This window comes from Pecten maximus, chromosome 12, assembly GCF_902652985.1.
Source record: "Pecten maximus chromosome 12, xPecMax1.1, whole genome shotgun sequence".
Lineage (NCBI taxonomy): Eukaryota > Metazoa > Mollusca > Bivalvia > Pectinida > Pectinidae > Pecten > Pecten maximus.
In genome coordinates, this window is record NC_047026.1 from 35,468,909 (window position 1) to 35,486,151 (window position 17,243).

The 17,243-nt window shown below is 35.7% G+C and overlaps 1 protein-coding gene across 1 annotated transcript; it reads right to left on the bottom strand.

Annotated features, from left to right (window-relative positions):
• Positions 1-6,472: 6,472 nt before the first annotated feature.
• On the bottom strand, positions 6,473-17,224 carry LOC117339070 (26S proteasome non-ATPase regulatory subunit 4-like). Its single transcript, XM_033900440.1, has 11 exons — positions 17,111-17,224; positions 15,170-15,310; positions 14,101-14,212; positions 13,586-13,672; positions 11,201-11,269; positions 10,425-10,486; positions 8,905-9,058; positions 8,433-8,547; positions 7,869-8,027; positions 7,468-7,556; positions 6,473-7,009 (listed from the first exon to the last, which is right to left on the bottom strand). The coding sequence occupies exons 1-11, from the start codon at positions 17,134-17,136 to the stop codon at positions 6,830-6,832; spliced, it is 1,194 nt and encodes a 397-aa protein (XP_033756331.1). The 5' UTR covers positions 17,137-17,224; the 3' UTR covers positions 6,473-6,829.
• Between the last annotated feature and the right edge of the window lie 19 nt (positions 17,225-17,243).

Here is a 17,243-nt window from a genome sequence, read left to right on the forward strand (position 1 = left end):
AGAAATTTTAAAAAATCAATATACAAATAAATAAAAAGGAATTTAACTTGTCCATGTGTCTTTAGTCGACGCTATATACATGTATATATACATTTTACTTTGAACGATAGGGAGTAAATCGGTTATTTTACTCTAACTTTTCTATCCAAGTGAAAATTTTCTATCTCAACATTTTTGTCTTTATACTCATGCTTTCGATTAGAGATACTTTAGATGTTGAAAATATCTTAAATATACTGAAGAAAAAAATCAATGGTAGTAAGAAACATAACAAAATAAAAGAAGGAAAATCTAGGTGATTCGAACTCCGAACCATCAGGTTTCTAACCGGTTGAACTAAACAGACTTGTTTAAAAAGCATCTTACTATTATAATTTAAAGTCAGTATAGTTAATGCTAAAATTAAAATATTTCATCAAATGCGTTTAAAGGATTGCAAATATAGATAGAATAAAATAAGATGCGATTTATGTAAATGTTATGGAATTCGGGAACACAACCTTCGAAAGTTGCAAATTTAGCCCGATGATCACCTTTACAATCATATCATGAAATATCCATTGCATTTAACAAACACATTTTCGCAAATAAGAATATGTATGCTATAGATGTTAAATTTGTATTCAAAAACTTTGAAACTTATTTCATTTATTTTTTTTTTTTTTTGAAGACCTTCAACTTTTGTAGTACAGCAGATAAGAGAAAAATCTGCATTTTGTGGTAAAAGCATGAAACTTGATGTGAACAAAGTTAATAACTAAACAAAACATTTCAGATATGGACCCATCGCCAAAAAGCCATACTATCAAGAATCAAGATGGTCGCCGCGGTATCAAAATAACAAGATTTTAGGCAAAAACAATGGTTGGATATGTTGTATATACTAAAAAATACTGTTTATCAACAATCTACTAAGTATACAAACGAATCAACTTATTCTTCATTATGTTTTGCTTTTTTTTCTTTCAAAACGAAAACTTCCGGTTTCTTTTAAAATTGTCGCCATTTTCACTTTTATTTGAACAAAAAATATTATCAATTTAAAATGAAGAAGGATATTGTACTACTTCGTGGAATTTATTGCAATGAAACAATATAAAATCTTATAAACAAGCCAAATTTTGTGAAACTAAATGCGTTTCTACTTCCGGGTTTCAGGGCGAATAAAGAATTTGTTCATTACAAAAACTTTACATTTTACTAACATACTACTATAACATGATTTGTACCATGCATCAATAGTTGCCTACCAAAATATTCACTGTTGTTTTTGTGGTAAGACGATGCACATGACTTGTTTCCATTTGGATTTCCGGTTCCAATAAGCTAATATCGAAAATTGTCATTCAACTTCCGGTTATTTTTTTTGTTCTTGTAGTTAAACCCAGTCAACTTTGACGTTATCAGTTTTACTTCAAAATATATTTACGTTCATCCTGTTCTGCTTAATTTCCGTTCCATTTCACCATCTCTTAGTTACATTGACCTTTGTATATAGTTCAAAATTACGTTCTCGGATTGCTTTCACAGAAAACAAGATGGTTATTTCAAGTTGAAAAGTTAATAGCCAGTACTTGAATTGTGGTCTTTCGTTTGCCATTCTTTAACATCATTCATCTAAAGAGATTGGTTGTTCTTCGAAAGTCTGCATAGTTGTCATAAGCTGAGGTCATCAGTTTATACAAAGCATTTACAGCTACCTGGTGTGCTCTTCTCGTCCTCGTTGCATGGGAGACTTTAAGAAAGGAATCTACTGTTCCTGAAGAGGCTATGTTCGCCTGTGCTAATGCGAATGTCCATCCCGATCCTTCCAACCAGTCACCTACTAATTTGAACAGGCCAATCTCAATATGTAGGCCGCCAAACATTACAACGAACTGGTTTTCGCTATATGAATCTGGCCAATTCCACTTTATCTGTTTTGCAAGCGCATAGAGCGGTTGACCAAGTGCGATAACCGGAATTTGTCCAGGATTTTAGGACTGGACACATTTCCGGATAATCGTCATTGAGTGTTTAATCATGGACGACAGAAGCACTATTGGATAAAGTTTCATGTGTTCCGTGGAATGCTCCCCATGACACAGCAGGTGATTCTCCCAAATTCTCAGTTGCTTCTCGTACTTTCTGAAGCCACCTCTATTCCTCGATCTTGCAATGGAGTAGAAACGTCGACGATGTCCATCCTGAGGTCGTCTATTGGAGGTACAGTCGGAAATTTGTCTTTGAATATGACCGAGGAAGACTTGACGTGATGCAAACAGATGCCAGCATCGGGAAGAGAAATCCTGTCGTGTCCGGGTCAGGCCTCAGATGTGTGCTGAAAAAGTGATATCCCTGGTCCATGAAAAGAATCCTTTGCTGTTGTTGCACTCGGATTATGGTCGATGTTATCAATGTTTGTCATCCTCCTGATATTTTTGGCATAGGGGGTTTGTTATGTTTGTTGACATAGATAGTACGACTAGAGTTTGACAATGCATAAGAATACCAACATATACAGGTAGAGGTGTTTCACGTAATACCGCATGACGATGACCTTTGCTACGACCAGCTTTGAAGGTGTTGTATGTAAGTAATTGTGACATTGACAAGGTAATCTATGAAGGACTTTCGACCTTCATACTTGGACCATGCAGAAGCGCGTTTACAAATGTTAGTAATGACATGGGGACAGACTCCTCTTGACATTTTGGCCTGAAATCAACAAATGGTACATGACGGCGTTTTTAAAATGTTTTTTTTTCGTAACAGCTTTGCTGCAGCAAGTATGGTCATAAAACTGGCATCATAATTCTCGCTGCTAACCGTGTTCAGGACACTGCCAATATCATCTTTAAAGACAAGTAAATTACCACGACCTTCCTTTTGAGACTCGATGTCTGGACAATGTTCAAGTATTCTGATCATGAGTCTAGTAGTATGAACACATGCTTCGTCTTTAAACCAAGGTTCTTAATTCTCTCCGCATATTTTTTGATATATCAAACATTTTAAACACGTGAGACATATCTTCTTCATTTCAGGAATTTTCAAGAAAGCTTACGATCTTGAAGCTCGATTTTAAAGCAAAACTAAAAACCTTCGGTGGTACTTAGCTTCTTGAACTACAAGATCACCAGAACTTAAGATAGCATCCTGCAGGATAAGTTTCGTCTCGTGTGTTTTCAACATTCTCCTAGAGATTCGTCGTCGTTCTCAGCTTGATAATGGCGCTTCTCAGCTCTATCTACTTCTTTCTTGTTATATCGTAAACTGCAATGCTTGTGCAACTTCGCTTACTTTGTTTGTAGTGAGTGTGCAAGTCCAGTTCCATCTTCCAAAGCACTGATGTCAATGTCACTTTTCAGGTTCCTCTATCTTCATGAAATTGTCCGCCAGAGTTTGTAAACTGCACCCGCATTCTTTCGTTTTGAAGTGGATGGACACTGTAGTGCTTCTTCAGTTTCTTGCTGACAGATAATGCATCGCTACATATCCAATTCCTGTGCTACTCTCTGTGGTGACTGTGTCTGAGGCAACCAACTTGAATATTTTGCGGACATCTTCGAGAATTGCTATAAAAATAAGGTCAAACTAATGTTCTCAATTTTAGGAATTTTGTTATTGGTACCTTTATTCACATCAGATTTATAGAAGTGTTCCTACCCCCCCAAAGTACCTCATTTCTATCAATAGAAAATGTCAACAAGCCTAATATGTTTTCTAAATTCTAGAATTTTTTTTTAAATATTTCTAGATAGTTTACATTTAGGTGGCCGAGTGGTTAAGGTCTCTTGACACTTTATCACTAGCCCTCCACCCCTGGGTTGCGAGTTCGAAACCTACGGGGGGCAGGTGCCAGGTACTGACCGTAGGTACTTCGGATTTCCTCCATCTCCAACACCTGGCACATCCCTAAATGACCCTGGCTGTTAAATAGGACTTTAAACAAAATAAACCAAATCTGCAGGTAAGGAAGAATCGCACTTGCTGCCCCAATTACATGATAGTAAAAGGCGACTAAATTTAGGATTTTGTCTTTCTCTTCTCGCTATAATGTCTCCCTTGAGACCACCTCACTTTTGGCCTTTGAGTTGCGCGTTCGCCCAGCTATTTTATTGCGATAGGTGACCGCCATATTAGATTTGAACCGGAAGTCGTATCTGTTTTAATGAAATGGAAAATGCTGCTCACTGGTGAAATAAATTAACGAAGTAATAATATGTTTCAGCACGGTTAACAAAATTATATCAGTCTGAATCATTTTTGGTGATAATAAGACTGCATTTGAATCAGGAATATAATTTTATTAGTGTGTCATTCGAAAAGATACATCCACTTATTCATCTGGAATTCAATCTAATTTTGTTTCGTTTTAACTGCATATCTGCATTTTGCATTTACCGCTACATACTTCATCTTGACCAGTTACGCCACCTGTCGTGTCAAATCGGGGACCAAAAGAATATTATACGGCTATGCTGAAAAATATCACAGAGATCGAAGCAAATTTTAATGGTTTTAGAAGTATATGTGTCTGCCATCTTGGATTTTTACCGGAAGTAGGGCACTGTTTTGTTAGGTCATAAACTATTGTAGCGGGACTGGACTGGGTCGATCATCGGTGACCAGGTAGCTAAATTGGTAGAGCATCCGGCTAGTGTTTGGAGGTCCCGGGTTCGAACCCCGGTCTGGCCGCTACATTCTCTCCTCTCCTGTTACAAAATTGGCGCCCAACTAAAATACCCACTGTGGTGGTATTAGGGTCTCGTGTGTCTTCAAGGGCGAAGACTTGGAAAAAAGGAGGGAGGTGTGTAGCGGGACTGGACTGGGTCAATCATCGGTGACCAGGTAGCTAAATTGGTAGGGCATCCGGCTAGTGTTCGGAGGTCCCCGGTTCGAACCCCGGTCTGGCCGCTACATTTTCTCCTCTCCTGTTACACTATGTTCAGGCAAAGTTTCATGCTTTTACCTACTCCTATACGTATATGAGGTCTTATTCCACCTGATTACATTGGTGGATATTGTTACATGACAGCCTGTCAAAAGTTTCCTGTCGTGTAAACCTCTAATATTATTTGAGTAGCTTTTACCATGCAGTATTCCTCAGAAAATCGCTAGTTAGCTGCTGTACTATATAGGTCGAGTATCGCCATTATGCACCATACTTATCTGATTATCTCTTCATTCAAATACAGTGGCATGTCTAGTCATATATTAAACAAAAGCTCCGCACACGAGAGCATGCTACACCCGCCACTGGAAAAGCTACCACAGGAAAATGTAGCATCTTTAACGTACTAAGGTATATCTTGTGCTGTCCGTTTGCTTTTCCTTATTTAATTGCGAAATTCCGCGATTATTTTTAGCAGAGTTATGCCACTTTTATTGCCACATATGGGTACTGTGTAGAAAAGTTTTTATTTTTTTCATTAAATTTCTCAGATTTTGCACAATAAAACTAGAAGCATATATTACAGGTTTTTGGCTTGTGTTTCAACTTGGCATAACCGCATTGTATATTTATATTTGCTCAGGTAAAGCTCATTTTTTGCAGTCCTTCCTCCCAGTATACTCCTCGCCAAATATCTCTGGACTAGCTACCTTGCTTATTCAGAAAAAGTTAATATAACATCTATTTGACCTCAGTGACCTTGAAAGAATGCCAGAGTCGAACAAAATAGGTAGCACTTTATTCCAGCATGCTACTGGCCCAATATCTTAACCCTGGACCTCTTATTGAGATAATGTTGTTTCATTTGACCCGTGACATTGAAAGGTCAATGCTGACCACCCAAGCAAGATCAATACCAGTCCACATCTAACCTAAGTTTTTTTTTAAAGATTTGAACACATTTGACCCCTTTCACCTTCATCCCAGCAAGCACGACACAATAATATGATGTTAGGTCTCTAGATTATTCAGTTGTAGTTTAAATGGAGATGTTGACGCCAAATACTCAGACAGCTGATGTATGGACAACAAACATTGCACCAAGACATAACCTCACTTACTTATAATGAAACACCAATATGCTGTGTTTACATCCCACGACTTGCCAATGGTATATCTGATTAGACGAGTTTTTGTACCATAGATCAGGAGGCCAGATTTGGGCACAAGACAAAATATGGTCTTCCCTCGAAATGCAAGTTTCTGTGTTATATATTGTATGATTAAGCAATGCATAATATATCCCATACGATATAGTTGTAATTGTTGTTGTTGTTGTTACGAATTTAAACCTTTTAAGGTCTGTTAATTGTTATGTTTTTATTATGATACAAAACCAGGAATTACCCGAGTCAACCTAATAAGTGCACTATAGTACCCATATAACTGCATCCCACCAAGGGCAATAACTCTGTTCAAATGTTGCATGCGTCACAACATGAATGTTTATAGTCATGAAATTGATGACAGGTAATGTTAATGGAATAACTACTGTTTTACAAATGTATTATGGTAAGTAAGAAAATAAATACAAAATTAGTGTAATACTTTATTAGACATCCTAAACATTCACACTCGATATCATCCAGGACACCAGCCTGCCTGATGCCCACATTCCACCCTTGATGAAGTAACTTCAAGTTTCAATGCATCAATACATGTTTCCCTAAACTTCAAAAAGAACAGAAACACAAAACATGTGATTGCTAATTTGAATATTGAAGAGTTCAGTTTGACGATTAGATTACAGATAAATTATATCCTGAACAGATATTCCATCTTCCAACACAACAAAACATGTTTTTATCATTCTCGATAACATCGGCAGCACTTTAGCAAACATCAGTCCTTTCATTCACAGATATTTACATTCCAATTAAATTTTAGAGATTACTATTTACTGTCTTTGTCTTTATCCTTTTTTCCATCCTCTTTTTTCCCAGAATCCTTTTGCATTATAGAACTCATGGCATTCTGTATTGTTTCGCTATGAGGATCCACACCGGGTAAATTTTCCAATACATTTTGTAGAAACTCTGGATCATTCATGACTTCCGAGTAATCTTCATCGCTCTGGAAGATAGACACAAAAATGTAGCACTAAGAAAGATGATAAAATTAGTGTACTGGGTGGAACTCTTCCAGGGGCACAACACAATTGGATATAAACCATTCTTTTTTGTTCTGACTGCAAACAAGTATGATGATTAAAAAAAACAAAGTTTTTTTAAAAGGGGGCACAACTTCTAGTGATTTGTATTCAACATTTTTAATGCATTGGCCTTATCAAGCAGAAGCTGGCATTGCATGTTTTCAAAGATTATGAATTTAAGATGGACCTTATCAAGCAGAAGCTGGTATTGCATATTTTTAAAAATAATGAATTTAAGATTAACAGTCAATCTAATTTGCACAAGAATAAGATACCCCTACGAGGAATATTCTAATTCAATGATTAATTCTGAAATGTCACTAAAATAACACTTCCTTCTTCAATACATTGTTTGATAATATCAAGGCTGATCACTCACAGGTTTTTTCTCCTCTTGTTCTGCTGCTCCAGCTTTTGCATCATCATCTACATCCATCGGTGCTGGAGTATTCTGTGTGGTGTTGGCAGCTAGGAAAGAAAGATTTAGAAATGATAGGATGACTGACACAGAACTTTAATCAGTCTACTCACTGCTTTTTTTCTTTCATTTTACCCCACTACCAATATATCTAAATTTCACAATTTTTTTTTTGGATAAAAAAAAACAACAAAATAAATAAATCAACCACACACAAATTGAATGAAATGATGACTTAACCATCCAAGAATGCCATTAAATTGTAGTATGGTACCTGGCTGTACAAGCTGGTAGACTATGACCAACACTTATCCGAGGTGGCTTGTTTAAAAAGGATATTTTAGATAACAACTGTAACCTACCAGAGTTTGCTAATGACATCTGCATGGCATACGCTATCTGCTCTTCCTCCGACATGGAGCCGAAGTCTGGAACACTGGGGGTAGTGGTCTGCTGTTCCATGGCATCTGGCTGCATTGACATGGCAAGGGCCTGTTCCAGCATTGCCTCGTCTGAGGTCCCTGTGGTAAAAATAACAAAGGATGTATAATTTTGGGGAAGTCTATTGTTTAGATGAAGGTGAAATAAAATGAACATCTAAGATTTTCTCACAACTCTGTGATGTGTGCTAACTATTTCACACACAGTTTTTAGTTAGGATCCTGACTGGCATGACTTGTACTTAAGTTACAAGGCTCTTTTTTAAAGACTCCTGAAGCATTGCAACTAGTTAATGGTGGGAACAAATTAAAAGAAAATACTTTATCAAGTCTCCAACAACCAAGTTTCTACAGACAGTATCAGACAGAAATGTAACCAGTTCCTCCTGTAGTTGTTTGGAAAGATATCTGCCTTATATCAATCTATCATTACCTCCTCCTGTAGTTGTTTGGAAAGATATCTGCCTTATATCAATCTATCATTACCTCCTCCTGCAGTTGTTTCCATGCTCTGTGCTTGTCCCTCCTCCGGTGCTGGTGCAGTTTTCTTAGCCTCATCTTCTTGTCGTGCTCTTTGCTCTTCCATAGACACTCTCAACGCCTAGGGAAATTGATAATTCTCATGAATATTAATTTTTTTAAGCATATTCAATATACTTAATACTATCAACAGTTTCATTTACAATGGGGTATTTATTGAGCCAGCTTTTTGTGATGTAATTGTATTATAGTTAGACTACAAAGTAAGTATTTCGTCTAGTGCTCAGCATTGTCTGTTCTTATTCAAAATATCCTCCACTTCCCCCAAAAATCATAATTGTTCCTAATGTAACTTGTACAAATCTTGAATGAGCGTACTAATATAAAGTTAGTACTTAATTACCTGGTATTCTACAGAGATAATGATATGATGAAGATAAACATCCTTGATAAATTTTTGTATTGTCATTATACTTACCAAGGCTAATTCTGGATCTTCGTTGGGGTCAACACCAAACTCGAATCCAACTGCTTGCATGGCTGCTCCTGATCCATCCTCACCCACAACTATAGGGGAGTTCATCAAGGCCTCGGACAACATGGGACCAGGTGGAATGGTCACTAGGTGGGAGCTGAGTAAAGACAATGTACTAACATCTGTCATCTTGATATATCAATATCTGCTAGGTGCATGATTGGAATTTAGATAAAGAAAGACCAAAATTGAGAGGAAGAGAGGAAAATGATCATTTTTGTTGTTTTCTCTTTTGTTTTTCTTTTTTCACCAAAATACCGGACTATAAGGGCAATTAATACACCATGTAATTTTAAAGCAAAGCCTTCTTCACACAAATAGTTGAGCTTTGTGATAAATTCATGGCAGGATTAGCACTAAAATTTCATCTTTGGAAGAACTCTGGTTTCTCAATAGCAAAAGGTGTTATATTTGTCCCGCCCCTCGTAAATTTTTTATTAAAACCACTCTCTTACCAATGATGTTCCCATTATTTTGATAAAATACCAGTTGTAATATCTTTGGTGTTATGAAAGTCACAATCAATCAAATTCAAGCTGACACTTTAATATGGTGTATGTACCTGGAATGTTTGCTGCAGAATTATTTTTGCAGTCAGACTACAGCTAATCCAACCATGTCTAGCAGCTAAAACTACTAGTGACAGATGGTTGAAAAGTTTAGCTACCTTACAAAAGATGTTAATAATAAACTTTACCATTACTATGAAAGATTAAAATACTGAAGACAATTACATTCTATCATTAATTATAAGATATGTTTAAAAGATGTTTACATGTATTATTCATTAAACAATATTGTGCCAAATCAGTGTCAATATCAAAATACCTGAATTGCCAAGGCAAATGATATTTGGCATTATCAGGGGTTAATCTGTCATCTGACTCAGGAAATTGAGACACATGATATTTGGCATTATCAGGGCTTAATCTGTCATCTGACTCAGGAAATTGAGACACATGATATTTGGCATTATCAGGGCTTAATCTGGGATTTGGGGAATACTAACCATTATGAAATTTAGGGAAAATGAAGGGCTGCAGTGTCTTGAGTTAATCTTAAAACTCCAACATTTTACAGCTATTCTTTGCTATAGTTCATCAAAATTTTGAGGATTTTCCCTGTTTTGGAGAATTTTACCCGGTTATATGCGATTTTCTTGAATGGAAATTTGTTTTTATTTTTAAAACACCATCAGTGAGGAATACTACCTAATTTCGGATGTAAATCGGTCTATATAAACCTCTTGACTAGATACTGTCTCATGACTGTCATGTAATTTCTTGACTACCTAAAGAAGATGTCAGGTGAAGTGTGTATACATAGCAGACCTGGACAGACCCATTTTCTCTACAATTTGATTTAATTTGCAAATACAAATTGCTTGATGAAACAACACAAATAACACTGCTTTAAATTTAAAGCTGAATACAGAAGTACAAATCCTGCTCCGTAGTACATACCCAGTTCCATCTTTTCCATTCAGAGCATTTACCATGGCAGTCAGCTTCTCAGTGTTTAAGCCCTTCAAAGAGATGTATTAATATGATTACGTACATTTAATAAGTCTGCCAAATAGTTTGCAATTTTAAAACCAACAAAAGTTAATGTAAGGACAGATTTTCATATTCTCTTTCCTTTAGAGTCAATTAATACAAATCCTAAATGCATAATACAATATCATTTTTGTTGAATTACTTTGAGCTAGATGATCTCATATTAAATTATTTAATATTTCAGAAACTGCATATCCATCATTTGGTGTGAATCAAGTATTCAACAAGTGTACTGTATACCGTAATGTCCTGTGTATTGCTCACTTCGTTATATTGCCCACACAAGCCAAAATAATGGTTTAATAATCGTAAGTCTGCAGATAGCCTGCCCTGGTACATTGCCCGCAGGTTAGCTGCTACGTAATAGAGTACAAGTTCTCACTATAAGGGGAATCCCCGACAGTTGACCTGTATTACCTTGACATGTAAACAATGTAATTTTAAAACATATTTTAGATCTACTTGTGAGTTGTTTTCATTTGATATGCATATTTATGCCATGAATAGGTATGTCGGGACCTGATATTAAGTACACCAAGGAAACAAACAAGTTAACTTGGATTAAATATCAGATAGCCCCCACAAGGCATCTATTAATGTTTTAAATCATATAGCACAATGTACGGGCAATACACAGGATATCACAGTAAAAATGTACATGGTGTATTTGTCATAATAATTACCTCTTCACCAAAGTTGATGATGTCCATATTTACTTTTTCTTTCTTTAGTTTTTTGGCCATTTTCACCAACTGAAATTAATAAACTAAAATCTGTGACTTTGTACATGTGGATACTTCTCATTAACTGTCAAATTATGTCAGAGCTGAAACCATTCAAATGATATAACCATTTATCTGCTTCACCAAAGTTGATGATGTCCATATTTACTTTTTCTTTCTTTAGTTTTTTGGCCATTTTCACCAACTGAAATTAATAAACTAAAATCTGTGACTTTGTACATGTGGATACTTCTCATTAACTGTCCAATTATGTCAGAGCTGAAACCATTCAAATGACATAACCATTTATCCTCACAAACATATCCACTATTAGGGAGCTCGAGGAATGTAGCATTCAAATTCACACACTGCATTTTATTTGATGAATAGAAAAGATATGAGACATGTAGACAATTTCAATTTCATAGTTTGGATGTGTTCACATAGCATATGTCATGGTGGCCTATGGGTATATCTAGTAATCATGTCATGGTGGTCTATGTATATCTAGTAATCATGTCATGGTGGCCTATGGGTATATCTAGTAATCATGTCATGGTGGTCTATGTATATCTAGTAATCATGTCATGGTGGCCTATAGGTATATCTAGTAATCATGTCATGATGGCCTAGGTATATCTAGTAATCATGTCATGGTGGCCTATAGGTATATCTAGTAATCATGTCATGGTGGCCTATAGGTATATCTAGTAATCATGTCATGGTGGCCTAGGTATATCTAGTAATCATATCATGGTGGCCTATAGGTATATCTAGTAATCATGTCATGGTGGCCTAGGTATATCTAGTAATCATGTCATGGTGGCCTTGGTATATCTAGTAATCATGTCATGGTGGCCTAGGTATATCTAGTAATCATGTCATGATGGCCTATAGGTATATCTAGTAATCATGTCATGGTGGCCTATATGTATATCTAGTAATCATGCCGTGGTGGCCGAGGTATATCTAGTAATCATGTCATGGTGGCCTATAGGTATATCTAGTAATCATGTCATGGTGGCCTATAGGTATATCTAGTAATCATGTCATGGTGGCCTAGGTATATCTAGTAATCATGTCATGGTAGCCTAGGTATATCTAGTAATCATGTCATGGTAGCCTAGGTATATCTAGTAATCATGTCATGGTGGCCTATAGGTATATCTAGTAATCATGTCATGGTGGCCTATAGGTATATCTAGTAATCATGTCATGGTGGCCTAGGTATATCTAGTAATCATGTCATGGTGGCCGAGGTATATCTAGTAATCATGTCATGGTGGCCTATAGGTATATCTTGTAATCATGTCATGGTGGCCTAGGTATATCTAGTAATCATATCATGGTGGCCTAGGTATATCTAGTAATCATATCATGGTAGCCTAGGTATATCTAGTAATCATGTCATGGTGGCCTAGGTATATCTAGTAATCATATCATGGTAGCCTAGGTATATCTAGTAATCATATCATGGTAGCCTATAGGTATATCTAGTAATCATATCATGGTAGCCTAGGTATATCTAGTAATCATATCATGGTAGCCTATAGGTATATCTTGTAATCATATCATGGTGGCCTAGGTATATCTAGTAATCATATCATGGTAGCCTAGGTATATCTAGTAATCATATCATGGTAGCCTATAGGTATATCTAGTAATCATATCATGGTGGCCTAGGTATATCTAGTAATCATATCATGGTAGCCTAGGTATATCTAGTAATCATATCATGGTAGCCTAGGTATATCTAGTAATCATATCATGGTAGCCTATAGGTATATCTAGTAATCATGTCATGGTGGCCTATAGGTATATCTAGTAATCATGCCGTGGTGGCCGAGGTATATCTAGTAATCATGTCATGGTGGCCTAGGTATATCTAGTAATCATATCATGGTAGCCTATAGGTATATCTAGTAATCATGTCATGGTAGCCTATAGGTATATCTAGTAATCATGTCATGGTAGCCTATAGGTATATCTAGTTATCATATCATGGTAGCCTAGGTATATCTAGCAATCATGAATGTAGTCCTGTGGTGAATATGTACTCCATAAATAAACTCTTTGATCTGTGGTCTTTAGATTCTGTGTTCTTCAGCTATACATATATCATCAACAATAAAAATAACTTTATTCCAACCCAAGGATTAATGACTATGTTCCATGTTCAACATAAAGCACACCATTGGATTCAAATGATTTTAATGAGAAACCAAAACCAATCACAAATTACAAAATTAAATGTACACAGTAATGTGAAGTCACAGCCAAGGTACCATAGTGGCCCCCAAAAAGCCAGAAAAGTAGCTAACACTGTAAATACAGAGAGATACCTACTTCTTTTTCATCCTCTGTGATAGGACTGCCTACAAACAATACAATCCTCATCTTGTGGTTACGTCCCTGTCTATGTTTGAGTGAAAGCTGTAAAATTATAATTCAATTAATTAATTTATGTGCCAGCATCACATATGGATTGAGCACTAAAACAATATCAGAACCTCAATACATGTATAATCACTTTCAAAAGTAAATCACTAAGTATTATTAATATGACATAATAAAATTTGAAATAATAAATTTTCTCAAAACAATGAATATATTAATCTCCCCTTTATGTATCTCACACAGCATGTTAGATGATAGATCTATTATGAACAATACAATGTTTACAGGTACCTTATTTTTGTATCTATAGTAAACCTACTGGGTAAATAAAACATAACAAAATTATAAATTCACTTGCTGATATTAACTGATTTTCAACACTACTCCTCACAGTCTGCAGTGAAAATGACACTTACCTGTCATTTGTTGTTATAATAATATATGAACAAAAAGTAAATAATTACATGAGCCACTTTGAGTGCTGTCCCAAACTTTAGGTCTCCTTTTGGCTGAACTTGATGGAGTTTGCTAAGAATGCGACCAACATCAGTTGTAAGTGTAGCCAAAACCTCAACACTGAAAGAAAATGTACAATGATATTGTGCCATATGCAACAAGGCATGTCATATTGATTAAAACTAATCTATAAATATCTTCACAAAACATTTGTTTAACTTTACTCTATAAACTTTTGATTAGTTAGCTCTTCCCACACTTTGTGTTCTTTCCGGATTTTGTATCGGAAGAACTTAATAGGCTCGCCAATAGAAATTTAAACAAAATGGCAGACTTACAGACTACTCCATATATGCATATTTGATTTTGGCATGTTGTTTTTTCATATAGAAAGACAAAGGGCAGTATTATCTTCACACGTTATTGAGAAATGTTTAACTAATTTGGTCTATATGTCTACTCTCATGAAACACTATGAAATTCCCTTGGGTTAGTGAAAAGTACAGCCATACTATATTACCTTAGTTTAATCTTAATAATATGGGAGTTTGTTTGTTTTTGTTTAACGTCCCATTACATAATTAACAGCCAGAATCATTTAAGGACGTGCCAGGTTTTGGCCTCTGCGGCCCCCTAATATTGGAGTCATTTGTACCAAATTGATCATACAAGACGTCTCCTTACCATAGCTTTTACGACATTTATCAAATATTTAATTTTCTGATTTTTCCCCATATTGTTGGGGTCCTAGATTCTTAGTTTGGGCTAGTAGAGTTTTGGTGTCTTATTTGCCCTGGGCTAGTGATGAGAGCATTTTTTTACACCCCTTGTTTATTTTTGTGAAAGGATGAATTCTGATGATCAACCCAGCTGACACAAATAAAAAACAAAATCGTGAATTGATACAGCCATTCAGACTACTATATAAATATATGCGCCCATATATGACAAAGGGATTCTGCACAATGTTTTAGAATAAAATTTCCTATGTCGTCAGGCCCTAATATATATGTCACTGCGGCCTGCTGGAAATCTTATTCAGATATCTTCGAATTCACACCTATAATATAATTATACCTCGACATAGTCAGTAGACCAACATTATTTTCTGGATTTGCTCGTGTCTTTGAATGGCAAACAAGGTTGACTGCATCCTGCTGGGCCTGTAGCCGTGTAGGAACAAAATCACCATTTCTCATGTAATCACTGTTGTCAACACTGCAAGAAAAAAACACAATACATAGTATAGCCTTTAGTTCTAAAATAAGAAACTGAAAGGGAATCTACTTATTATAGTCACTCAGTGTATATTAGGAAGTCCATATAAACACAGAAGTTTGATGTTCCCTAGGTTGCTTCGCCCTTAAACTAAAATCTTCTTTTCATTTTAGTGGCTCTTTTATTTAGTTACCAATAAATCAATCTAATGTTTAACATTGTTTTCTTTTCGTGATATCTGTACACGTGTACATTTATTTGTTGTTTTAGCTAATTTTAGGTGATCATTTCATGAGAAGTTTTATAAGATAGCCTGGAGTTCTATGGTATTGCGGTAGTTAACATTTAAACAAAGTAAACACAATGGCTGAATCAACACACACAAAACTATTTTGGGTAATTAATCTTAAATATTTTTTCATATTATACACACTGTGAAACAAAGAGCATGAATAATTTAATTTAAATCACTGCCTCCGCTAGGGATTGAACCCAGGACCTCTGGCTTGCTTACACTCAACCAATCTAGCTAAAGAGAAGTATATCTCTCTAGCTGAGCAGTATATTGCGACTAGTATTTACCAGGGTTACATACTCCCCATCTAGGAAAGAACTCGTCCTCAAGTTTCCAGAGGTAAACAGCCATGCTTGTGGAGCAAAACTGAGTATTTTTCCCCTGAGTCCCTACATGGGCGCCAATGTAATAAAGTGCATGATTAAATGAATTTATATTACTGCCTTTGCAAGGGATTGAGCCCGGTACCTCTAGTTCTGGCTTAATAGTCTTACACTCAACAGATCAAGTTAAAGTGAAGATCTCTCTAGACAAGAGGTATATTTAATTACGACTAGTATTTACAAGGGTTACAACTTGAAAAACTTTTCCAACACTTACATTTTTCAGTGTATCGGCAACGTTTGCGCCCCTGATGTCTAACATCATTCAAGGGAGAGTACTATGATATCGCGGTATAGTTACATGGATAGTTGATGATACACAGTCTTCTTTATATATACATCATTATATTAAGTTTGGTTTGTTTGATAACTTGTTTAATAATTTGTACAAAAATGTGTACCATCTGACGATAAAAAAAAATGAAAAATCAGGGCGAAACAACCTGGGGCGAAAAGGATTTAGCACGAGAAAGGCTTTAGGATGAACAGGATTGAGAGCGCAAAATGACCTGTTACCTAAACTATTAAAGTGTTTTTTTTGGCATGGATATGCAGGCCTTATTGACAGAACGGCAAACACTAGTGGTTTAATTAATAAACTATTCAGGAGGACCCATTTTTATAAGAAAACTAAGGATTCTATAATAAAATAGCCAGTGCAAACAATAGATCAAGGCATTTACAGCAGTACTGGTGACTTGACTGACATATAGGCCTAGACTATTGGATAAACCTACAGGGTTTCCCGGCGAGACTATCCGTCGAGCATACCTCTGAAATTCATTTATCCTGTAAATCTAGTAAACTAACATAAACGTATACCAAACAATACACTAAATTCTACATATGTCGAATACAGAGAACATATAAATAAGAAAATAATACAATATGCAATTATGCGGGTCAATATATTATGAAAATTCAAACAATTTCCGAATGTCGAAAACGTCTATTTCGCTTTGTCATTACACAAAAATGTTTGAAAAATATGGACTTCGTTCATAAATTTCAAAAAGTTGTTCTTCAAAACAACCATTCTATAAATTACACCAATATTCTCTCATGAAAAAACAATTTGGTGAATTAAATTTTACTAAAAGTGGCATTTTAATTTTTGCTTACCACACAATCGTACTTTCAAGCCCCATCTTGGAACGATATGATCACATGATAACGTTAGCATTTGATTGGCTATTATAATGTGTTGGAAAATGTATTTATTCAATTACTCTATCAAACATAACAATTAATTCTG

Excerpts from the sequence above, each read along its gene's own strand:
- LOC117339070 (XM_033900440.1), bottom strand. The coding sequence starts at position 17,136 with ATGGGGCTTGAAAGTACGATTGTGTG. Across the intron at positions 11,270-13,585 it reads TCACAGAGGATGAAAAAGAA|TTGGTGAAAATGGCCAAAAA; the intron begins GTAGGTATCTCT and ends TATTAATTTCAG. Across the intron at positions 9,059-10,424 it reads AATGGAAAAGATGGAACTGG|CTCCCACCTAGTGACCATTC; the intron begins GTATGTACTACG and ends GTCTTTACTCAG.